Source organism: Phlebotomus papatasi, chromosome 1, assembly GCF_024763615.1.
Source record: "Phlebotomus papatasi isolate M1 chromosome 1, Ppap_2.1, whole genome shotgun sequence".
Classification (NCBI taxonomy): domain Eukaryota; kingdom Metazoa; phylum Arthropoda; class Insecta; order Diptera; family Psychodidae; genus Phlebotomus; species Phlebotomus papatasi.
In genome coordinates, this window is record NC_077222.1 from 41,021,021 (window position 1) to 41,047,956 (window position 26,936).

Genomic DNA, 26,936 nt, shown 5'->3' on the forward strand with positions numbered 1-26,936 from the left:
TTCAATGAGATCTTTTGCCCCCGGGCGGGACTCGAACTCACAACTGTGACAGTCGAGCCTCTTACCAATTGCACCACGGACCCCCTCGGCTCAGAATATAAAACGAATAAAGTCGCGAATGGTCAACTTTACAGGAGAGCTATTTCAAGCTAAGATTTTATATGCCAAGTAGGGTAAGTGAGCCAAATTTCGGCATAGTTGCATGCAAGCGTCAAAGTTTCAAGTTTGAAATGTAATATTTTAAATTCAAATTTACCGTCTTTATTTACTCTAAAATCATTCTTTAAACATTTTAAAATGAATAAAAATATAGACATAGCTTTGGTGCCCTATTTCGGCCACCTTCATTCTCATAGTTCCTGGCCCTTCAGGTATTCTTCCAATGCCTTTTTCACGTCATCTCGTTTGTCGAACCTACATTTTTTGTTATTCTTTTGCATTGTATAATCTCTAGAGTACGTAAAATCTAAAAGTTCATGGAAATTCGAGGAACAAAAAATGTGGCCGAAATTGCAAGCTGGCCGGAATTTGGCACATTTACCCTATAGAACTTTTAAGATTTTGAAACCCCTATAGGGGAAGTGTGCCAAATTTCGGCCAGCTTCTAATTTCGGCTATTTTGAGTGTAATTGAGTTCCTGAGGATGTGTTTTTTTTATTATTGCCTTAATCACATTCTTCCCTTTTAAAACAATCTTTTATTTTTTATAAATAAATTTGCAACGAGTTGCTTCATTTTCTGATACAGTGCGGGAAATTGGGGCAGTAGTAAACATGACGTAGGGGAAGTTTGCCAAATTTCGGGCAGCTTCTAATTTCGGCCACTTTGAGTGTAATTTCGGCCATGGAAATAAATTAATTAAAATTATGTATGTTATCTTCGAATAGTCAATGAATTCATTTTGCTTTTAAATATTTATTCATTTTAGGATGTATTAACAAAAAGACCGTTAAATTTTAGGTATAATTTGAATTTAAATTGCGTTCTAAAAACTCAGTGAGGAAAGAGTCTTACAAAAAATGTGACAGATCGATTGAGTTTCTAGCAATGTCTTGCGATTTGTGGTAAAGTGCAGAAGGTTTTCCTTCGGTGTTTTTCATGAAAATTGATTAGTTTTCATTAAAGATTGTTTCTGTTTATGTTAATAGTGAATCAATCTTTAAATTTCGGGTAAAATTTCCCAGTTGGATCCTGTATTTCGCGTAAAAAAGTATATACAGTCGAGTTCCTCAAATTTGAACTCCTCAAATTTGAACGACGGTTGAGTTCAAAATGTAAAATTTGCGGTTATGTAAAGAAAGTTTTGCATGGAGTATGAATTAGAACCATTTTTCCCTGGTGTTTCCTCAATATTATCGTATTATATTAACTTCCGCAACAAATTCCATTTATTTCACAATAAATTACATTGATATCTAAAGTTATTTATCTTAATTTAGGGAAAGTGCATTTTACATGAATTTCGTTACAGTTTTGAAAATATCGTTCAAATTTGAGGAGTGAGAAATGTCATCTATACCCTCCAAATGTTCAAATTTGAGGAACTCTACTGTACTTTGTGATCGTCTCTCCGGTGAGGTAGTGTTGCCTATTCCGGCAACATCTTTTGCTTTCTTAAATTTCTTATTCATTTTGTGTTTTTTTTTTTCAATTTCTGAGTTCTACAATGTCCAGAGAAAAAACCATCGCTTCTATGAAAAAGATGATGTGGAAAAGGCCTTGGAAGAGTTCAGAAAGGGCAAATTGCTACGGGAATCTGCGCGTAAATTTGAGATGCCACTCTTCAGGTCTTCAGGAAAAATTACACGGAAGATCTCAGGGCTTGTGGGTCATATAAACGTATTAAATTTTCTATCCGTTGCGTCACAAAAAGTGATCAGAAAAAAGGTGGCCGGAATTTCACTCAAAGTGGCCGGAATACTACCCAAAGCAATGTCCATATTTTTATTAATTTTTCAATATTTTAGAAAGTGATTTAAAGAAAACAAAAATGATAAACTAGTTTTCAAGGTTCCACACAACCCTCCCGAAAAGGAAGTAACAAAAAATATCAATATAAATTAAGAATATTGCATTTCAAACTTAGGACTTCGGTGCTTATATGCAACTATGCCGAAATTTGGAACACTTACCCTAAGTTTGAGAATAATAAACTTTCCGGAATAATATTCAAAGGACTACACGAAAAGCCGAAAAAACGAATTTTGCAAAAAGCCGATTTATTCGACTTATATTCTGACAAATCAATTTTTTTATGAGTGATATGGTCGAAGGAACACTTGTTCGACAGGGAACACCTTTTGGTAATTTCGTCAAAATATTGAAATTTAATTCCAAGCAATATATGTCGCTTTTTTATTAATCTACTTCTTCCTATAAGGTCAAATTTTATATTCTAAATGGTACAAAATAGAGTACCAATAGGTCATGACTCATGATGCAAGTTTCTGAAGAGCCAATAGGTGTCCCTTTGACTCTAAATATCTTATACGAGCTTTAGACCTGAAATTTATTCCTGTGCTTTAATTGTTGTCACTATACTTTCATTTCTCAATAAGAATGATTTTTTTAATGAAATTTTTTAATAACGATTGTTTATTTCAGATATAATCCAAATTCTAAAAATCATAGCAATTGTATTTGAGACGTTTGAGAAGTTCACGATCTTCAAGAGCTGAGCTAAAACTCTGGTCTTAAAACCACTTAGAAACAAAAAATTTATACAACAAAGTTTGTACCAAATATTTAGCACATGTGCTAATCCTAAATGTGACGTAAATTTGTTTTATTTCTTGTAAATAATAAAATTTTATTTTGTTTCACAGCATAAAACTTTTCGTTCCTTTTAGAAAAAAAAAAAATAAAACAGATAAATAAATTGCACTGTACATACAGTTCGAAATAACAATAAAAACATTTAACGCGACGAATAAAATTGAGAACAGTCATCAATTGCTTTTGTTTTGTAAATACGTTTAAATATAACAACCACGGATATTTAGAAAACAAATTTTGTAGAAAAATAATGCATGTTGTTTTTTTATTTGTGAGTTCCATATAAAAAATTACAAAAAAAATTGTCATACTGTTACAGAATTTTTCTAGTAGTTAATCCTTTCCCGGTTTATCTTATAAATTTTTCTAACAAAGAAAATTAGTTTGAAATTATGATTATATATGAAAATTGATTGAATTCTCTTTTAAGTACATTAAAATTTCAATCGAAAAAGAGTTGGTAAGATAATTTGTTAAAAGTCGGACATTTCTTAAAGTCGGACACAACAAATGAACGAATGTCGGACTACGAAAAGCGGCCTTAACCTTTTAAGGACGATTGGAACATCGGTGTCCCATAAAGAAAATAATTTTTCCAGACTAACTAAAGTTATTTTTTTTTCTTAAGTTTGTACGTAATTGCAAAGTGGAAGGTTGAAGGAATCTTGGATATTTTTTGCAAGTCTACAGCTTTTTGCTATACAGTAAATTTTTAAGCTAAAAAATGACGAATTTTTAAATTCTCATATTGAAAATTGATTTTAATAATTATTTTTATACTCAAACATAATATTTTTCATTAGAGCGAAATTTATCATTCATTGGTTTTGTCAGAAAAATTATTTCAATTTTTGGGCTATTTTTGTCCCTATCGTCCATGTACACAAAAAATACACCAAATCAGAATTTGTTGAATTTTCTAAGGTTGGATGTAAGACCTATTATTACTGATTATGTTTATCGGTTTAATTTTTATTGCTGATTTTCGGTCGGCGAAAACTGTCTCGTTGTTAAAGGGTTAACACATAAATACATATGAACCTGAGCTGTTTCTCAAATGCCTGCCTTTCTAAATTTTACCCTATCCTGTAATTTCGAATGAGCGATATAACAAGGATACTACAAAATGCTATTTTAATCGCCGTAATCGTATACCATTCGATGTCAGAAAGCAGGGAAAAAATTTACTTGATTCTGAGTCATTTGGACAAATTAAAATGAAATTGCATAATTTCAATAATTTTAAGCTTTAAGATTTTTTAATCATTTATCAATATTATTTGATTACATGTGAATTATGCTTAGTCCACGAAACTTATCAATGCGTCAAAGAAATAAACATAAAATGTATTAATATTTTGCAAATCTTAAACATTTATTAGGGTTTTCAATTGACACATCTTGATTTCTTTTCAAAAATTAATTTTTTAATGTTAAATAATGACAATGGCCAACTTCAAAAATTGAATTTATACCTATGATCTATTCGAAAAATGTTTTAACATAAATTTTCCAATTTACCTGTTCGATATTCCTTAGGGTTGTCGGTGTGAGAGTTGCTGTTGTTCTCGTTGGAACTCCACTGTGTATCCCATCCAAAGATACGAGCTGCAAGAAATCAAAGAAAATAGACAGAAATTAGTAAAAATCTATCAAAATTACTTCGAGAAAAATTTTTTCAAAATAAATACATTTTTATATAAAATTTAATTTTAACCTTCAATACTTTCATTCTTGTACCTGTTGCATAAAGAGCTCAGTGGCTAAAATGTTTGCAATTTCACAGGCATCCATCTCATCAAACTCTTTTGCATTCAAATATTTCCTTCCAAGAGTAATCTTCAGTGGAATCAAGAAAAAAGTGTCAGAGAAATATTGACTTAAAAAATCGTCAGACGTAGAAAATAGGAGCAAGACTCAGTGAAAATTCTGAGAAAATCTCGTGGGAAAATCCACATGAAGTTTTAAATTAAAAAAATCACCGCTTGGAATCTATTTTCTTTTAATTGAAACCAGCATGAGATGTTGCGGCCAAACAGGAAAAATTCACGAAAATGCCTCTTTTTCTCAATCTCAGTTAGTTTTTTTTGTGTTCCTTCTCTCTTGAGTGTATTTTTTTTTTGAGCAGAGAGTCTATTTGTCTGTTTGTAGAAGTGAAATTATAAAAATAAAAATGTTGTTTTTAGACGATGACGTCCTCAGTTTCTTGTAGAGAATATTGTCTTCTATCTTGCTCTTTGTGAGATTTCTTCTTAAACTTTTCTATATTCTATTGCCGTTCTAATGATTTAGCAGCTTCCTAACATTATGTTTACTATATATATTTTTTTATAATGTCAAAACCTTTTGATGAACGTGCCAAAAATTCACACCTGCGAATATTTTCTTGAACTTTATAGGTGAATTTAGTAAATTTATTTTAACATAGTCAAAAACAACTTTGTGATTCTTTAGGAAGACGAAAATCTGTTAAAATGAAGAATTTCAAAGTCAGACATTTGGGTGATTTTAGAAATTATAAATCATTCTGTGACTCAATCAAAATCATTGTATATTTATATTTTTTTTTTAATTCATTCACAGTTTTTTCACCAACAGCATGGGTTTGTATATACAATTCCGTGGCAGTGTGGGATTAATAACACTCTACAAACTCTTTAAAAGTTCACATTAAAAAATTACCACGACGCAGTAATATTTCATCAATAAAATAATATTCTAAGTAAATGTGTATATACATTAATATTGAGAAATTATTGCAAATTATTGAGAAAGAGAGACAAAATGATTGAAAATCGGATAAAATAAGTTGTAATCCCGCCACTTTTGCCGAGAATTCGTGACCCTAAACAACATCCACCTCATGAAGTTTAATTATAACCCACGATATTAATAGATTTTATTGTATTATTATTTTAAATTGTATAAATTACGTCACTTTCAATAAATTTGCGTGGCTTGAGTACAGCTAAACAGAGAAAAGAAGTCTCTCGAAAATTCTTGTGGGTCCAACAACACTGCAATTTTGTAAATATTTCCAAAGATAATCCTCCAAAAAAAAAGAGATTTCCAAAATAAATGTTGAAAAACAAATTTTACGACGCAATTATTAGTTAAATTCTTCAGATATTTTCACATGAATTCTTGCAATTAAAATATACACCACAACACACATTATATAGTCAACTTTTCCGTTTTTCGCGAGAGAATCTTGCTAAAAAAAAACACCCGTAACAGTGAGAAAAATACCAAAACAGTTGTGGTATACACAGAATTTTTTGATGATGAAAATAAACACCGTGCGAGAATAATAAAAAAAATGATAAATCTTTTTACAAAATCTTGCGAAATACCGATTCTTCAGACAACACTTTCGATTTGCGATTCGACAAAACAACTTAAAAAAAATACAATTTAGAGAGAAAAATTATTATTCTTTTAAAATTTATTAATTTTATTCGTTCGTTCGTTTAATTGGCTTTTCTTTTGAACAAAAAAAAAGCCCCAAATCCACTTTGCAAAGAGGCTCTGGGTCGACTGTAATTCGTACATCTTCTCATCATCGACTTTTCCGGAAAATCACACTCACACTCCTCAGCTCTTTTAGTGGGCAACACATGCCAAAAATGTATCTAAGAAACTACCTTCTCACCTCCTCTTGCACACCATTTGCTAGCCGTTTTGAGAGTGAGACCGAAATAATTTGCACAAATCTACGAACAAGTCACGACTCTCAAGCGAATTAACTAAACGTGGGGATAAGGTGTATTCAGGGTTGGTCAGAAAGTAGGTGAACTTGTAAGTAAATTAGGCTAATTTTGCAAAAAAGATATTGTTATCTATCGCCAGTCCGTAAACTAATTTAGCAACTTAATAGGTGTGTTAAAAGAAAAGAGTTAAAGTAAATATGTCCCCAAAAATGATTCCATTGACATTATGGCCTCTACACATTGGGAGCAATTTTTGTCAAAAATTGCTTTTTTGAAGGAAATTCCCTGCAGCGTTGTAGGGGGAAACGTCAAATTTCTGTCAAAAACGCAATTTTTGACGAAAATTGCTCCCAATGTGTAGACGCCTTTAGGGAAGACTGGGGCAAAAGTAAACATGGGGTAGCACGAAACACTAATGTTTATGTCTACACTATTATTTGGACTTATGTCGACCATTTCTGTAATGGGCAAGGATCCCTATACTTATCTATGAAATCATATAGATCTCATACAGATCCCGTGTCTACTTCTGCCCCGGTTTACCCTATTATTAGAAATTGAAACTTAAGAATTAAGACATATCATTGTTTGAGATTTTAACCCAGATACATCTTACATTTTTAATTTTTATAGTGAGGTTGTATTTGATCTCACAAAGTTCCGTTTTTGAATAATTTTAAGCCACGCCTACTTTAGCAGCTTCAACCGAAGTACTTTATAGGGTGAAAATACAATACATCGCATACAAACCACCATAATCCATTTGGAGAAAATATAGAACACGCCCACTATAATATTTTCATTAGCAATAAAAGAATTAAATATTGGTCGGAAACGGTAATAACTGAATTTCAGAGTCCGTTTTTAAAACTAAATTTTCCCTTTGAAAAACATGGCAAAACTATTAAATTTGACCAATTTTTGTTTTCAGTTAAAAATCTTCAAGAAGGAGTGTTCTATTTCTTTTTGGGTGGGGCTTTTCAATCCCAGCTTTTGATTGGAAGAGCGACAGTGGTTTTTATCCAGATTAATTTGTCTCGTCTCGAATTAAATATCAAAAATAATAAAATCTATAAGATCATAATACTAAAATATTGCTACTTTTGATAGCGCTATAACCTGTGAATAGGGCATGACCTAAAATTGTGTGTTACCGGAGCTTACGCAGCGCAGTAGATCAAAAATTACCTCCAGACAAATAAATAAATAAAAAAAGAATAATAAGTACAATAATAATGCATTTTGTAAGATTAAATAAAACAAATGATACAATTTAAACTTAGGAGCATTAAATACTTATAAGGCTTCTCTAACATTCTAAGGTGTTTCGGTTTCTGGAATGATCAGTTTAAGTTTTTTCTGTTATTAATTTCCAACACGTTCAATGAATGATTAAATATAATTTCATTACGTTAACAAAAAATTAAATATCTGATAATACCAAGTCTTGAAGAAAATTATGTAATTCAGTTGATGCAGTATTCACAGTCACTGATCCAAAAATCGAACCAGTAGCGGAATTATGTAACAATATGACAATGTTATGTCACACATTTTTGTGGTAAATTCGGGCTCAGACTAACATTAAGGCCCAGTGTTCATCGATTAATCATTAGAAAGGTGTCTTTGAAGCTCTTAGTAACCGATATGAATCGGGTATTTGATTAGTTCTTCCGATTTTACTATTTGAAAAGTTTCAAATTTGCCATGTGACATTGTCATGTTGTTACAGAATTCCTCTACAGGTTATAGTAAAGTAAAATGATATAGGATGTGTCTAACAGAATACAGAGAGATCTAATATAGAGTAAGTCAATGTCTTGGAGGTTAGACTAGGGATAATGATCTTAATTGAAGGCCTAGTTGTGCCGAATCCGGAAGGTAAAAGTCGACTTTTTGGACAAATTCTTATATATATTTAACTTAAAAGGCTTAAGGTAAAGCTTAAAAATGTAGTCGTGTAGTGAAAGTTTTAGTCTACTCTGAGATTTAATTGTGTAACTGTTATCGGTTTAATGCATAAAGTCAAGAGCTGCCGAGAGCACACTATCCTTAGGGCCTTGACAGACCTGAGGATTAGCCGAGAGACGGATTAGCGTAATTATACTAGAAATACTGGTCAAACTACATTTCCATCATTTTCCACTAAGTCGTCTCTCGGCTTAAGTTGTAAGTGTATCTAGGGCATTACAAATGACCATGTAAGGTTAGGTTCTATAATAAAACTCCTGATTAAAACTTCAAAATCTTACAAATCAATAGGAATTTCATCCTATTTCAAAGTTTCAGTGTTAAACTCTTCTTTTTTTAAATTGCCTATTACTAAATAGAACACGTACTTTTCAAACGACCGACGACAGTGTATAAAAATAAATCTCAATTGCTGTGATTTAGATTTAAGAAAATGAGATATTGTGTAGGACTGGTTAGTAGATTCTCTGGTTGTGTCGTCAACAAATACAGGTGGAAGGTGTTCGCTATAGAAAACACATTACAGAGATCAACACGACGCAAAAAATAGACATTATACAGTTTGAAAATGCATCCACTATAATGATATTTTCCTTAACCTTGGAGTGCCTTCAATTAAATCCTTCCGGACATACTTGCTATATTGCACACTTCCGGGATGGATATTTTACAAACTTTGATCTTTTTCTCGTCTTTCTTTCTTAAATTAGGAATGTCACCTTATTTCCTTTTATGTTTCCTCGTATTGAAAAATATATGGAAAAATTTACGTCAATTCTCTTCATAAATTGATTTTTTTTGTGTTCTATATCTCGCGATGCACTGTAAAAATTATTATGTCTCTGTGGTGAGAAATTCTAGAACAAGAAACAGAGAGAATGTAATATAGTGAAGAAAAATGAGCCGTGTAAGACAATAAAACCAATAATTCACAATTGAATTGAACAACAAGAAGGAGGAGGGAGGGCAAAGGTAAAACGAAGGAGACACAAAGAACTCGTCAACCAGCAAGAAAGCAAATAATAACATGCAGTTGATTTTAAAATGTTCTTTGTTCTTCATCATTTAATAGCAAAAACGTATTATATATACTTTTTTTTAATGTGATTTTAGTAATGTGTTGCCTCTTGGTTAACACGAGGAAATCCATTGGGATTGTGTGAGAAACCCACAAATGGGGTGCGAGCAGTGGAAGAGGTCAAGAAGAATTGTCATTAAAATTTAAATAAATTTCATTGTAAATGCTCTTTCATTTGGACATGGGGGGAAAAACAGCACTTGAGCACACAATATTGTTTCCATTATATATAATAAAAAAAATTACACTAGGACGGAAAACAGAAAATTAAACAGGATGAATGATTTTTTTTACTACTATTTTGTTGTTTACCTTTTATTTCTTGTTACCTATCTAAATGGCCAGACAGCATTGAAAGAACTAAAAATATGATGCTTTTATGACTTTGAATTTTTTTTTTGAATAATTTCTTTGTATACAAAATTATTTTTTCCCAGTAAATTCCACAATTTTTTGGGCTTAAAAGGTTTCTCTCTAAAACTTAGGGGTTCAATTGCCACCGATTTCCGGACACAAACTGACGCGACGATAGCACATTAGTAAACGTTTTTCTACCTTTTTTCCATGCGCCCAAAACTTTAGGAAAGTTTCGAAATACCATTTACTTTACACACTCTCTCTCTTCAACATCAGTCTCACCAATTCTTATCAGTGTTTATCACTGACACCGACACTTAAAAATCCAACAAACTCTACAGGGTGACAATGAGCACATTCTATCGTAGTTTGAGTAAATTTATCTGCCTATTTTTTACCGTGTACCTAATCTTTACGAATGAAATCTTACAATGAATTTCCTCATATCTCTATGCCAAGAACTTGCGCAATAATTTAATTGTGATAAGCTAAAGTTGAAATAAAATTTCTTATATATATATATTTTAACTGAGCTCAAGTTTAATTCATCATGATTTTTCTTTATCAAATTCTATTCTTGCACTCCATCCAATCACGCAACAAAACAAAAAACCCAACATTTTGTGCCATTTCTCAACATTCATAAAAAATCCCCGTAGATAAATTTTTTACATGAATATATTTCAACAAATTTTCTTAGAAATATTTCTCAAAGGCACAAAAATAGTTTAAGATTTCATTGGAAAAGCAGTTAAAATTGTCAACAACAACAAAAAAAAACTTATTAGCAATTTAGTGAAGACGGAATGTTAGTTAGACAAAAACATATTTAAAAAGATTTCTTTGACAAAATACTTGCCCTTAAATGCAGAGAAATGTTTTCCTAATCTTACCACTCAATATCTAAAACAAACAAGTTTGGATGGAAATGAAAAGGCCATAGACAACACTTAGAAATTTCTATTGCCCTGATAGTGAGAAGTTCATTTGGGAGGGAGGCAAAGACGATAAGAGAACCCATGTCTAAAACTTTCTCAATTACAATCTTTAGGCTTTGGATTTTTTTGGTCGAAATACACGAGATATTGCATGAGAAGTTCAACAAACCAAAAGATAGTATTTTATGTAATTCAGACATAATTTCATGGGCAAAAATGTGATATTTTTATTTTTTAGTAACACGTGGTAGTGAGCTTTTTTCCTGTCACATCAACATCAATAAATATTGCTACTATATAAATTCAAAAATCTCATAATATATTTTTGCATTAGACCCAATCTCAAACAACTTAGTGCTGTGTCTAATAAATTTTATATTTATAGAAATGTGATTCAGTAAAAACTCCCTCTCATTGCATCTCCGCCCAATTCGTCAGTGATTTTCTGGGCAACTATTTAGTGGCGTCTGTAACATCGTGATAATTCTATATATTACTAAACATTTCAAGAGACAGACACACGCAATACTCAACTGTATAATCTTTTAACCCCTTTACGGACCTTCGTGTCACCAAGATACTTAATCTATTGCAGTTGCTGAATGGTTTTCTGTTATCGTAAGAAGCAACATGTTATGCATAAAAATAAATCAGTTTGCACTAATCAACACAATCGATTAACATTATCGCAAGTGGTGTTTGCATTTTTGTCTCATAGCAGTAAAATCTATTTTTAACAAAACATTCATCATTATTGAGTAAAGTAAATTTAAAAATATTCTAGGAACCCCACAATAAGGGAAATGTAGTTTGTTTTCTTTTTATTAAAAAAAAGTAGAAAATTAATCTAGTCTAAGTTTAAAAGGTCACTTGCGTCATTTAACAATCAAATAGTCAAACAAATCCAACAGTCAGAACAGTCATTAGTGAACTACAGACTTTAACATATATTCTATAATATAATCCCATAAAATATTTTAGTCTTATTTGCGATCTCTTATTGGTCAAATCTTCCTATCCTTTTAAGCTCTAGCCAATCAGAAAAGTCGATAGAACCTAAATAATTTATGAAAAAATATGAAAATTTGCAAGTCTACCTAACTTTGAAATAGTCATGCCATTAAACTTAAAAAAAAAAACATGGCTGCTTTTTCAGGTTAGCTTTGATGTATAATCTTAAATACCTGAACAATATTTTTCTTATAACTTTTTTTTGATTCGAACCTTCACCTTATTGTCACATATTAGATTAATTATGATTATTTTCTTAATTGCGAGAATGCCAAAAAATAGCAAGTATTTGATTTTGGCTCCTAATCGCACATGCCAACTGCGAGCATTTGGTTTACAAAGTTGGCAGGCATGGAAATTACTCGAAAACTGCCCGAAACACAGTTGGCACGCATGGAAAATTGCTCGAATTGCTTTTCATACGTACAATATTATTAACAATGCAATTAATACATACAGTAATATATTACTGATCGTGTTACTCTACTAGAGTGCATCTAATCTTTCCATAACTTCTTAATATCAATATTAATTTTATGTGATACCATGGTCATATACATTCTGCTCTCCGTTATTTGTATGATTGGGATTGAAAAAGACTTAAAAAACACACGCGGAAAGGGGAACTTTTTTTTGACTTTCTCTAGTATTTGACAGCTGTCATCTGGTTATCGGAAAGCCGAATATCGGAGAGCTGAGTGTAAATAGAATTTTGTATGTCACACTAGACCTTTCAGAAAATATTTTTTTTTATTTCTTTAATATCTTTCTTTTTAATAACTTTTACTAAATCAACAATGTTAGTATCTCTGTTTTTTTGGGCTATGTAATTTATTGTGTACCTTTATTCATGGGAACGCAATGTATTTTTTGAATTCGAATCCCCTTAAGGTCACCAGAAACCCTATCAGGTCCCTATGGCATTAGACTAAATATATTACTAGTGAAAATCAAATTGATTAGTAAAGTTAAATCAACATTTTAAACATTAAGCATGAAATCTACAATTTTCACCTTAAACGATATATTACAAAAACTTCATTTATAATTAAAATTTATTTCTGAACATGTTCGAGTACAATTTTATGAGTGAACTGTTGTTTTTTTTACTGAAATTAATTAAATAAATTTAACAAAAATAAAAATAGTTAAGATTATGGACAATCTTAACGATATAAGCAACTATATACTGAGCTATAATGTGACAATAAAAACGCAAAACATCGACTATTAACATTACCAATTTGGTCTTTTACCCTTTGAGACAACTGAGTTACATTACATTACGATCGAAGGTGTATACCACTAGTTAAAAGTTCAAGTACACTTTAGAAAATAATTTCCTGAAACACTTGTAATTTTTTACAAGAGTGGAACCTTACAAATACTTTTCAGAAATAGGGTCTCATCCAGACTCCTTCACTGAGAAAAAAACGGGGGTGCGATTAACTTTTTTTCCTCATTACCTTAACATTTTTATGTGTAAAACTATATCAACATTTTTTAATGTTAATTTTACACCTTTTTTAGGGTAAAATTAACATTGAAAAGGGTAACTTTAACCCCTAATACACCTAAAAAGCATAATATTTACACCGATTTCGGATCAATACTGCAAGGTAAAATTAACATTTCCGGAATGTTATTTTAACATTTTCGGATTTCTCTCACATCAGTGTTGTCGTCCTCGCAGGATTAATATATACCCCGGATAACTATCCAAATTATTTTTCCGTTTTAGTGCTTTTGTTTTCAAAATTAAATATCAGAGAAATGTAAAATTCATTTACCATCTGTTATATCTCACTAGATACGTCAGAATCTCACGAAGATGACATGATGCTAATGGGTTAAAATCCGTGAAATTTTGCACTTCATCTGCTCTCTCTTTCGCGACAATTGCCTATACGAAAATCACCGTCATTATTTTTGTGCCATACACCGTGCTATACTGAAATCAACTAACATTATGTGCAGAAAATAGAGACGATATATAGCATGTTTGGCGATCAAAGAATGGCGCAAAGTTGTCGCCAAGCAAAAGACCCTGTCGCGACGTTTGTATTTTATTCGCGCGCACAACAAGAACTTGTCTCTATTTTTCTTTTTCATTTCCACCTCACGAAAAAAAAGAACTCTTTTTATACATTTCCCCTCAACTTGCCATCTGTATTTGTATATATAATCCCTAACCATTTAGGTATAGTTAATTGTTAAAATTGCGTGTTTGTTAAGTTTGCTTGATATAGCACAAAAGAAACAACTTTTATTAACCCTTTTTGGGTGGCGGCTCTCCTCTTGGACAAATTTTGCATACTGAATTAGTCTTCTTGGAGGCTTTAAAAAAATGTATCCTACAATTTTTCAATGGGAAAAGATGGAGAACGGATAATATGTGCATTGAGTGCCATTGAACAGCTGCACGTGTTCCAATAAACCATTGCGCAAGTTTGCAGTATGGTGTTTCATTTGAAGAAAATGCGCTGCTAGTGAAAGGTTGATACGTTTTTTTTTGGTTATTTTTAAAATCATTTCTGCAGAAATTGAATTGACCAACGCTATAAAAAAACACACTCAAAATGATCCAAACAACAGGCAATTCAAAACTCTTCTGCGGAATTTACTAATTTCAGTATCTTTTGCATAAACACCCATTTTTTCACAAGCACGCGTCTTTGTGTATTAAAAGAGGAGAGAAACTGGTTGTCGCACTGATGTGGTTGTATGATATTTTTTTTTTTTAATAAATATACATCCATTCAGTGTTGTTGTCTTCATCTCGATTTTCTTCATTCAACACACCAAGTTCCGGTTCACTTTTGATCAATGTCGTCATACGTACGATTTCACGTAATCATTGTGAAAGAGCAACCACGCTAAATGCATTAATTCGTACATAATTTTTATTTATATTTCCCTCCTTCCCAATAAAATGCGTTGATGGTGCAAAATAGGTGAGCCAAATAATTTCTTAGCGCGCACTTGAGGTGTGGAAAAACCCACAAGAAAATCTCTTGGTTTGCAGAAGGTCTTACTTAAACTTGTAATCTCTCTCTCTTCTTATTCATTCTTTTGCAAAAAAAAAACCACAATATTGTATATTGTTTATTTTATGGAATTATCTTGGGTTAATTCGTTGTCTGGGAATTTACAGAAATTTTTAGTATTCAGTTAAATCTTACGTTACGCGTCTTTTGAATTTGATGGATATGTCAAATTTAAAATAGCCGAAGAAACACGAACAACGGACGATCTTGTCCGAAGTATCAACATCTTTCATTTCTAAATTATTTTTTGTGTTATTCCAACAACTTTATAGCGTGTGAATGTTGTGAGAATTCTCGCAATTCAGCGGTATATAATGTTTACGAATTCAATTAGCAAAAATATTTACTGCACAAATTCCTCTAGCTTGTTTCTGTCAAATTTTAGACAAATTTTGTGTGTAAATATATATATATACATTCGTATAGAGTACCTTTATTGATGCTGTGAATAGCTTACAGAGTATAGTGCAAACAAATAAGACAATCTCATTTTTTTTTACAACAAGAAGGTCTTTCGAGAAGAAAACAACAAAATTGAAAGAAATTCAAGAATGTGACATACTTCAATGTTTTTAATTCTTCGCGTATTTCTTTATTTCTTTCTCCTCTCCCAAAAATGGTCAAATACAGAAAATTTCTTTATATTGGCAAAAAAGTATGTCATATTTGCTAAAAATGTTATCAATGTATTTTATGTGGCAAAATTAATGATTTACCTCACCCTCTTTTGAGTGTTTTCTGGGCTTGTTGAGAACTCGTAAAAATTACATTAACATCTTATTGCTCGTACACCATTGAGAGAACACTGTATAAAACCTATGTTTTTTGGACCTTCCTTCAAATTTCCATTCCCCAAGGACTTAAATTTTTCAAATTTTTAACATTTCTTTGCAAATCCAACATTTGAAAATGACGTTCCCCAATTTTATTTATCTATTTTTTTGACTGTTACTAGAGCTAGAAGCCAAACAGTTAGAGATAGTAGTTTGGGATCTTTAGGGGACCCTCTACTAAAGAATTATCAACATTCACTTAATTTTCCCCATCCGTCTCCTTGTTTATCCAAAACTGAGGTGACATAATAACTTCTTTTCTATGGTATCGTATCGACTATCGATTCTGGAAACTTTAAACGATAGCTGCCCCTTTTGTAACTAACTGGGATATTTTTCTAAGGTCACATTTTTTTAAATATTACAATAAATGGTCCAACAATGCGTTAAAAGTCGATATTTGCTTAATCTAGCAGATATAGATTTACCGATACTATCGAATCGATAGTATCGAAAGGTAATCATTCCGCACCTGTTATTTTGGGATATCGCAAAAACGTGAAAGTTTGTTGTTTGGAGCCTGTCATTGCTGAATTCAATATTCTGTGATTTACAAATCCTTTCTATCTTTAGTTTCATCTAGGGCAAGTGTGCCAAATTCCGGCCAGCTTGCAATTTCGGCCACCTTTTTTGTTCCTCGAATTTACACGAATTTTTAGTTTTTACATACTCTAGAGATTATACAATGCAAAAGAATAACAAAAAATGTAGCTTCGACAAACGAGATGACGTGAAAAAGGCATCGGAAGAATTCCCGAAGGGCAAGGAACTATGAGAATGAAAGTGGCCGAAATAGGTCACCAAAGCTATGTCTATATTTTTATTCATTTTAAAATGTATTAAGAATGATTTTAGAGTAAATAAAGACGGTAAACTCTTTACAAGGTTCCAAGCAACACTCTTTAGGAAGAAAGAATAAAAAAGAATCAATTTGAATTTAAAATATTACATTTCAAACTTGAGACTTTGACGCTTGCATGCAACTATGCCGAAATTTGGCTCACTTACCCTATATAAAAATGATCTTAAACCATTCCTAATGCGACTTTTCAAGGTCGAAGGTAAAAAAGACTGTAGAAAGCTTATTTCTTAACCGATTGGAGTAAAATTTTCTTTATTGTAAAGGCCTTGGAATTCCTGAAAAGTCTAAATTAGTTCCAACCGATAAGTGATTTTCCTCAAACTTTCAGACGATCTATAAATCGGTTCAAACTGATTGTGAACCGGAGAATAGACCAAGAGTAGAGTAATGGAAATAATGCAGAAAGTTCGAACTCGTAAACATATAAGGCTTCACCTTACAAGTTGGACCGCTAAACAACTTTGTTCAACAAAAAACTATACTTTTACGAGTATAGTAGTCACGAGTTCGAGTATTTTGTAAAGTTCAGATACTTTGCCATAACTTATTACTACACTAATTTATAGTGACTTGAGATGTACTTCAGGGTTTTAGATAGATTTTTATGTTTTTATTTATTATTTTTTTATATCTCTTGTTAAACATATTAAGTATTCTTGAGAGACTATTAAGTTGGTACAAACATTTTGTGCCATAAGATGTCCAAAATAAGTGTCGAAAGAAAGACTTGTATATACATAAAATAATTAAGAGATAACATGCGGACTTTTTGTTGTTCTTTATCACCATCCATGGGTTTACACGACAAAAAAGGGACATTAAAATACATTCTCATTTCACATTTGTTATTTCGCTGATTTTCGCGCAAAATGGCAAAGTGTGGGGGTAAATTGGAGACAAGTGTCTTATCACAAAGTCCAGAAATAACGTTTTTCCACTGAAAATTCTCTTATCGCAGCAGCGACGCATGAATAGGAGAAAAAAGCGACTCATATGGAGTGAAATCATCGTGATTGTTCTTATAAAGTCCTTTTTTTTTGTATGTGCAAGCATTACTCAATTAGAAATTGATTTTATAATATGAAATTTTGTATAAACATCATATACACACTCACCATCTTTGAAACTGGGGTCAATGGGGCATTTGTGTTATTAAATGGACTATAGAGGAAGACGTCGTTGAAAATATTACTGTCGAGCGTCATTTATTAGCTGTTCTTATCTTCACACACTGCAGCAAAAATTTCTCTAGATAAAAACAGTTCCTTTTAAAAAGAGTTCTTCTCCTCCTCCTTCGGAATTCTATATAGCAATTTCTCTTCACAAACTCAATTTAATAGAGTTAAATTTAATTGCTAATTGGGGTGCACAAAGTTGTCTCTGGTCACAATAACTTCTTCTTTTCGTTTTTTGTTTTGTTATTTTACACTCCCAGTGAATAATGTATTAGATACGAGGTCAAAAAGTCAATTGCACACACTAAATTCAATTGAATTCGATTAGTGTCTCCAAGAAAATTATGTAACTCACACACAAGTTTTTCCCTTTATTAACCAAAAACACTGTCTTTCTTCCCCCAATGTCTTATTAATCTTTTTTTCTTCTCAATAACTTTGGTAATGTAAATTCTGCTTTTAATTTCACAATTTGCAATAATAAAAATTCAATTAATTACACTCTTGCATTGTCTGAGAACTTTCTCAAGACAATTTTATTCGGCACTAGAAAAACCCAAAGAAAATGCAAGATTTTTTTCTTGAGCCCCCTCTCTCTCTCTATGGCCAAAAACGCACTGTAGCGTGTGGTTTATCCTTGATGCTTTAATCCACTTTGTATGATAAATTTCCACAAAAAAAAGTCCACTTGAAAAATATTTCAAAAACTTGAGAAATAGAAAAAAAACTGCTACTCTTGAAAATGCCTCAAATAAGCTCTCTTCTCTATCAACTAAAATTCCACCAACTTTACACTGCGATGTTCTGTGTTTGACTGAGGGAATGCGTCATCATTTCTTTGGTTTTATACGTCGTCGCTAAGCTCACAAATTGTGTGTGTAATCGCAATGTTGGAGCAAATAGCCACTATTGATCTCTGTTTCACCACCATTCAACTCTATAACTCCCTCTCGTTCCATCTCTTGCAAAAATAAAAGCATACCAGCAATATCTCGTGTAATCACATCCGAGAAATATATCACTAAAGTGTCCTATTGTAGTGTGATAGTGTAATTTTTTACACACGTTACCATTTGCTAACAGTGTATGCACAAATTCCTTCCCGTAGAAAAGTTCTTCCTTCCGCAACTATAAAATATTTCATTTTTTGCAATAAACTCCAATCAACAGAAAATGTCACACAATTTTTTCAATGTTAAATATCTCACAAATTCACATCATTCCTCATTTCATAAATGCCTAACAAGGAAAAAAAAAAGAATTCTTCACCCCCAAACCCAATTTTGAAAAGACTGGGAAATTTCATCAATCTTCTGAGAAATACAACGGGTCTTCCGAGAAAGTACATAGGATTCTTGGGAATTCCGTCATCCACGCCACTTCTTCATCGTTACATTCGGCCAACGAGCATAAATTGCAGAACATGTGGAATTTTCTTCTCCACTGGCCCCATGACGTCATCAAATTTCTCGTGAATCGCGCGAGTTTTACCGTGAATCGCGACCACTACAATCCCCACCAATTCCCCTCAGGTGGGGCAACAAATACATCATCAACAAACAACCATCATAATTTTGTAATATACAACACAAAACCTCACATACAAGCCACCTTATACAGCTTTATCAACTGCGCAGATATTATTACTATTATTGATAAAGAATGAATTTCCAAAAAGTTCTGTTTAGTACAAATTTTCCAGAAGATTCTATATGGTGTTATTGTGAGAAGACATAGAAACTTTAACTATAGAGAATATTGTCTGAAATACCTGCTGTGAAGGTCATTAGGGATTAACAAGTAGACAACATGTACGTGAGATAAATTTGATTGAAGAATAGGGTATGAAACGAATTGATTAAATTCCACAAAGTGCAACGAATTTGTCCAGATGTGTGTTATATTTTTATTTATGAAAGCAATAATTCAAAAATAAAATATTTTTGAAATTAGTAAAATTTTAGGAAGTAGAATGAATATTTACATACTGGAACTGAGCCAAATTTCAGATACCAAATTGCAATAAAGAACACAACTTTTGTTACTCAAAATTCCATAAATTCGAACTTTGGCACAGTAGGATTTCGAGAAACTTGGTGCCCGATATAACTAACACACAAAGCAACACCTATTTTTTATTCAATTTTAAATGTATTAATAAAATAATTTTAAAGAATAGAAATTTGACAAATTACTTTTGAAGATTCCTCATAACTCTCCTCAATTCTGAGTAAAAATCTGCTTTAAATATTTTAATTCATCCTTTAACACTTTCGCATTTTTATTGGGCTTTGGGTACCCAAATGGTTATGCCCTAGATACACTTACAACTTAAGCCGAGAGATGACTTAGTGGAAAATTATGGAAATGAAGTTTGACCATTATGTCGAATATAATTACGCTAAGCCGTCTCTCGACTAATCCTCAGGTCTGTCAAAGCCCTTACCCTGATGGAAAAACTTTTTTTTTTTACTATAATCAATCGATAAAAATCAGATTCTTGAGGATGAAGATGTCCAAATGTAAATTAGTTTTTTACACGTTCCCATTTTAATTCCTGAATTCGTGATATTAGCTTGGTGGAAACATTACGGTTTTGATTAGCAGATTCGTATTTTAAGACAAAGATTTTCAATTTAAAAGTGTCAAATTTCTTTAAGCATTTAAAGCGAAAATATGATGTTCCGGACAGACCTACGACTTATGCTGAGAAATAGCTTAACATAATAATAATCAAAATAATGATCAGTTTACATTCCCGACAGATTCCCGCTTACCCATCTTTCGGCTTAAACCGTAATGCCCAACGCACAATAACTTTTGTTTAGTAAACTTGTTTTTGACATTTCAATGAGGGTGAGTGAGATCTAAATCTAGACATCTCGCTCATTCTCATGGGAAATTTTGAAAACATGTTTAAAAACAAAAGTTATTGTGCGCTGGTCATAAGTCTGTCTAGGGCATAACAAACTCTACAATAATGGAGCTGAACGGAAAATGTCAAACTCCTTCAAGACAAATTGATATCAAAGCTGATTCGGAAGTTCTTCAAAACATTTACAGAAAATTTCAATTTATTTACAATATCTCAGAATTTGTAAATAAAAATTTAATTTTGAAACCAAATATTGAACTTAAATCGTTAAATGTGTTTTATATTAGGATAGAATTATGTTAGAATCTGTTACATTTGAGTCAAATTCATTAAAGAACATACAAAAAAAATCGAATGATATGAAACTTCAGTCATTCTAGGCTTCAAAGCCCTCTCCTATGAGGCTACAATCGGGTTAATTTGTAACAGAATCTAAATTGAAATTTTAAGAGTTTCTCATTGTTTCAGATTGATAAACATAAAAGAAGACCACGAAGGACTATAGGCCCTACATTTAAGACTTACTGTGTCTTTCTTACAGTAGGGAGTTTTACAACACAGCCATAATACATCATAAAATTAGTCATATAATTTTTGTATTGCTTGAAAGTAAGGAATACTTAACAATAATGCTCTATAACTTAATTTTCCTGTGAATTTGCAAAGAATGTTAGAAAAAGGGAAATTGAAAGGAAGTCCTAAGTAAAAGGAATTCTGTGCCACCACACCCACTTGTATTGTGTTTTCTCATCCAAAACCCACAATTTTTTTTATTCATTGTTCTGTCGTAAGAAATATAAAAGAAGCTAAAATCTATTATAGAAATGTTTCATATGCATATTTCTGATAAATCACAAAAATTGTTTCAGTTTGAACTATAATAAACACTTAAAGGGGCGTGGCCAATATTGTGATATGACTTTTAGGATACATCTATAATTAGAATAATAAGGGGTCATGATCGTCGCAACTTCTTTGTGGGGTTATTTAAAAGGTCAAATACTAATTTCATGCAGTTGTAGTGTGTACGGAATTGATTTCCCTGAATGAGCTTAGGGCCTTGACAGACATGTGGATTAGCCGAGAGACGGCTTAGCGTAATTATATTAGAAATAATGGTTAAAATTCATTTCCATCATTTTCCACTAAGTCGTCTCTCGGCTTAAGTCGTAAGTATGTCTAGAGCATTAGTCGTCTCTCGACTTAAGTCGTTGATTGAAATTGAACAACAATCACAAACTTCTTTTATTTTGCAATTGGAGGAATTAGATCGCACTCTTGGCGGATTTTATAGGCTTTCCGAATCCGGTTTGTTCTGAGAATTTATAAAGGAATTCATAAGAGGTTTGTTATGAAAATGTTCTGTAATTTTAGATAACTATTTTTTAAACTATTATCTATTTTATAAGTGACCTTTTAAAGTTATATTGACATTTACGTCTAAAACCGGCATAGAGGAAGGCTTTCAGGCTTTGCACACACTGTTGCTTCGAACATTTTATATTTTTCCCATATTCCTTTAATCGATATCACCTATCTATGGCAATATATTTTAATAAATAGTCTTAAGTCACAAATTTCGCGAAAAGAGATTAGATTCATTAAAGGAATATGGGAAAAATAAGAAGTGTTCGAAGTCAAAGTGTGTTTACAAAGTCTGAAAACCTTCCCCTACTAAAGATTTTAAGTATATCTTTAAGTTGCTTTTACCAATTAATTCCGACTAAGCAACACTCTACTGAAAGTACTCTTACCATTTTATCAATGAATTTCACAAAAGTTTGTGTACGATTGAAATCTACATCTTAGTCAATGGCGTCAATCGTCTTATCAAAAGCGAACAGGAATCAATAAACACTACTAAATCCACAATCAACTACCATCATTTCATTTGGCAATTGGGGCGTAATTGAAGAAATTGATGTCTTGAAAGGTGACCAAATCGTTAATTTATTGCTTCAATTGACGTCACTTGTGATTTGCAAGAAAAATGATAAATCTCCAATAAAAAAAAAAACGATTGCCTGAATCAAATTGTGAATTGTCCGGTATTGTTTTTTGAGTGTGAACCAGTTAATAACCGATTGAAAAGCCGATCTGTAGATTATTACAAAATCCACAGAAAGGGGTATAATAATAATTTCTAATTGGAGAATTTTACTGATATGATCATAGGTTAAGTGTTTGCCTTAAATATAGCAGGATATCCACAAAAACAAATAATTCTAACAATAAATTGTTATCGAGATTTTTTTTTCAAGAAAAAACTGAGATGTTAAAAAGCAAAGATCTTACTGACGATCTATCATTCGGCCTAACACAAAAACGTTAAGTCGATATCATTAACCGTTTGGCATTTAACTCTCTGAAATAGACGCACAAAGACCATAAGGACAGCAAAATTGCAGATTGTCAAATTAATTTATAAATTTGTACAGTGTTCCCTCCTATCTCTCTTTAGCATCCGAGCAATAAAAGTGAGTATCGCGTATATAATACTCTTGAGATTTCAATTGATAATTGAAGGCAGTCAATCAAAGTCGATGACATTAAATTGCAAAAGGCAGAGAAGAATTTTTGGAATCTCGTTCTCAAGTATTTTGTATTTGTCTCCATTGTCGGCAGTAAGATGATAAAAAAAAAACGTAAAAAAAAGCTGAATAGAGTTAAAGAGAAAAAAAAACAACCTAGTGTGTTCTACATCAATCAGCAGATCTCACATGGCATAGAGACATCATAAAAGTGTATTTAATGTGACATGTAAGTTAATAGAGAAAAATAAGAGAACTTTATCTTGTTTCTTTAATTAGATCCGAGATAAAGCAAATTCCACTTCTAACTGGCACTCAAAGTGCTTCATTTGCGCTTCAGCAAAACACTCAATTTACCCCCTGAGAATATCACTATCTATAGGATATTGGTGGATCTTAAGATAAAAAAAAAATTGCAATTCTTTCCTCATTCAGAGGTCACAATTTAGTTCCTCTTATTTATAGATTTTTCATTTTGACTTTTATTGCAGCTGCACTTGGTTGTATTATAAAATCCATACAGGGAAGAGTTCTCTACTGGTTATAAAAAGCATAAATTTATTTTTTATGGGGTTTTCATCCATAAAATTAAAAATTTCTGAGAATATTCTGCAAATTCAAGGTTTTGAATTTAATTTGGTTCTTGTGCTTCTGCATTAGGAAATGAGTGCGATAAAATTCAATAACATATTGTTTTGTTTTGCTATTTTTTTTTACAAGACAGAGTTATTAATTTTATTAACGATCCTGAAGTTAGATATTTAAACTTATTATTATTCAAATATATTTAAAAATTTTTAAAAAACAAAAGAAAGTCACTTAAAAAGCTGCTATTATCACTTGTTGTATAATAACAATATTCCTCCACTTCAATCTTTTTATGCAATCTCAAAAACAGCTACCATTCGTCAATTATGAAAGAGCTTTTGTGGCTGGGAAACCCCCAAAAACTGTATTTCAATCAATACTAAAACAAATAATTTCTCAAAAAGCCTTTATGAATTTCCCAGAAAACATACTTTTATAAAAGCCATGAGGGTGGGGTTTATTGAGAGCGCATAGATTGTTGAGAAAGTCCTTTTCTCTCTCACTCTTCATCTGCAGAGGAAAAGTCCAATTGGAATGCCAAAGGTCATGCCCAGTAGAAAAGGGAGATATTGGATTTCCCTTGAGCTAAAGCCCCCTCCCCCTTAATACCCATATTTTTATTCCCTTTCGAGATTTAACCTAACTTCACATGCTTTGAAAAATTTTCTATGTTAAAGGAAAAAAATAAATAAAAAATTAACACGAAGCATGGTGGTATGAATTACATTTCCCAATAAATTCACATCGATAGCAATCATTTATTTTATATTTATTGAATTCATCAGACGTGCTGCTTGCTTTGGAAGAAAAAACTACTGAACCAAAACATGCTGGCCCTGATTTTAATGGAGTGAATTAAATGCGGAGACCTCAAGACACTCCAGTAGCATTAACATACAACAACAACAGTAACTGAGGCAGAAGAGTGCAAAAGGGGTTACTCATAAGCAATTCAATATGAACTCTGATCCTTGTTTTTGGTATAAATTAATTAAAAAAAATAGTTTATTAATTGAAAATTTTAGAATTTAATATCATTAGTGAATACTTTTTTTCTTTTTTCTTTAATTTAAAAACAATTTTAAACCACATTATAGGGGAAAGTACTCACCCTTCGAACGTTCATGCCTTCGAATAATGTGAATTTTCTTTTAGTTTTCTTAAGAGACTAACATATTTCTAATAAATATTAGTTGGCTTATCATCAATTGTTAATAATTTTGTGATAATTTAGTGTAAATCTCTTACGAAAAACAAAAGAAATTCACATTATTCGAAGGCATGAACGTTCGAAAGGAGAACACTTTCCCTAGTGTCTGAAAAATTATAGGCTATAAGATTCAAAGTTCAAATTCATCTTGATAAAAATTACTTGAACTTTGAAAATTTATAAATTTATAAATAAAATTTATAAATTAGTAAATTTTCAAAGTTCAAGTCATTTTTATCAAAATGAATTTAATCACAGTTATCACGCTTTATTGAGATTGAAAGTTAAATAAATTTATGTCTGAATTTCTTAAGTTCAATTTTATTATAAAATCTTCTCGACGTATTTAACTTTCAAGACTCTAAATTAAAACAAAATTAGCGAAAATCAATTATGGGTTTAATGGGTTTAACTCATTTCGCGTCCATAGGGTAATGTCATGACTCGGGGAAAAAAGTTTTTTTTGGGTATTTACATTAATTGAAATCTATCTGTTCGTGCACGACATCATAATAGAAGGATGTAAGATTCTTGGCTCATTTTCTCAAGACTCCAGTTAGATTTCAATTAATGTAAATAGCCAAAAAGAAATTTTTTTCCCCGGGTCATATATGACCCTATGGACGCGAAAGAGTTAATAGCAGTTCATAAATGGGTGGACTTGTTTCGGAATTATTCGGTATTCTAAAGACACTTTAAATAAATTGAAACATATCTTAATCGGTTCATAAATATGTACGTCATGCAGAACTGTTAAACATTGATCTAAAAAAAGGACAGCAGGAATGGTTCAAGGCCATTGAAATATAAGCACGAGATGTCGGAATTGGAACGCGTAGGGCATCTGTAACACGATCTTCAGATCTAAAGTATGGGCTTACGACATAAATTTTCTAATTTCGTCTAATAAGATTTTTGAGCAAATCTTTCACTTAGAACTATGAAAAATATTCCAGTAGATTTTGTAAAATTATTAAATTGATCGTAATTTTAGAATTAGAGATTGTTGGAATCAGGCCACATCTCCAGTCTGAAATTCGTGTAACATTCTAGCTAAATAGTTAGAAGATAGAAGAAAAGCTGCAGAATCATTCGAAGCTTGCTTAATATAAAAGTATTATAGGGTAAAGACTCATAATTTTGGACAGTCTGCTTATAAGCATCGATGTTCCAAGTCCGAAGTCCGATATTTTCAATACTAACTGGTTTTTTCGTTACTCTCTTTTCAGAAGTGTTGTTTAGAAACTTGGCATGGGTTTATTGTCTTTGATTTTACCAAAATTAGTCTTAATACATTTAAAAATGAATTGATATGTAGAGATGAATTTGACTCAAATTTTGAACAACTTGTTTGTTAATTTGGACAAGTTGGCTGTATATTTGGACAGCTAATCCGCCTCAATAGGATGCTCATTGTTCTCCATTTCAAGAACCTATCTTACCAAGTCCTCTTCCTGTTTATGTAAGGGAAACGTAGAATATCAGAAGAAGCCCGGAAACTTTCCATATCATTCATTAAAGTGAGTTGACTTCGGTACTCCAAGTACTCGCGAATTCGCTCATTCCCTGGCCTTTCCAGGAGCCTTTCAAGGCTTTTCTCACTACATCTCGTTCATAGATATGATGCTCCCTTGTTTCTCTAGGCATTTATACAAACCTAGTCATCACAAAAGCTAATTTTTCACGAAATTTTGAGGAAAAAAAACACCTGTCTTAAATAAGGAACATCACCTCACTGGTGAATCTCTGAGAAAATTGCCTATTTTTCACACGAAAAACGTAATTCACAAAGCAAATCTCATTTCCATCACCATTTACATAAATCAACACAATATTCAATAATAATATCACTCAAAATATCGCAGAGAAATTAGTAATACTTCACTACGGCTAAATAAGACTGAAGTAAACACTAAGTTCTGTCATATTTCTCGTAAGCAATTGCTGATACTGAATTTTCAACAAAGCAATTTTC

The 26,936-nt window shown here is 31.8% G+C and overlaps 2 protein-coding genes and 1 long non-coding RNA gene across 9 annotated transcripts in view; 1 reads left to right on the plus strand and 2 right to left on the minus strand.

Moving 5' to 3' along the window:
* LOC129799738 (uncharacterized) overlaps positions 1–26,936 on the plus strand; it is a 155,229-nt gene that overhangs the window by 80,172 nt on the left and 48,121 nt on the right. The gene's annotated exons all lie outside the window — the stretch shown is intronic.
* Positions 1–26,936, minus strand: part of LOC129799744 (transcription factor kayak) — a 50,328-nt gene that overhangs the window by 2,273 nt on the left and 21,119 nt on the right. The window contains exons 1-4 of one of the 7 annotated variants that reach the window (XM_055843926.1): positions 6,129–6,323; positions 5,949–5,989; positions 4,516–4,614; positions 4,297–4,383 (exon numbers count right to left, since the gene is read on the minus strand). In XM_055843926.1, coding sequence (XP_055699901.1) covers positions 4,297–4,383; positions 4,516–4,569 — 141 coding nt within the window. In that variant the 5' untranslated portion in view covers positions 4,570–4,614; positions 5,949–5,989; positions 6,129–6,323. Of the gene's footprint in view, positions 1–4,296; positions 4,384–4,492; positions 4,615–5,938; positions 5,990–6,128; positions 6,324–17,697; positions 19,280–26,936 lie in introns of those variants that run through there. The other 6 variants (XM_055843923.1, XM_055843927.1, XM_055843924.1 and 3 more) reach the window with 6 other exon arrangements.
* Positions 8,802–13,938, minus strand: LOC129799751 (uncharacterized). The gene is made up of 2 exons (XR_008751543.1): positions 13,631–13,938; positions 8,802–13,555 (listed from the first exon to the last, which is right to left on the minus strand). It is a non-coding gene; the product is annotated as an uncharacterized LOC129799751 (long non-coding RNA).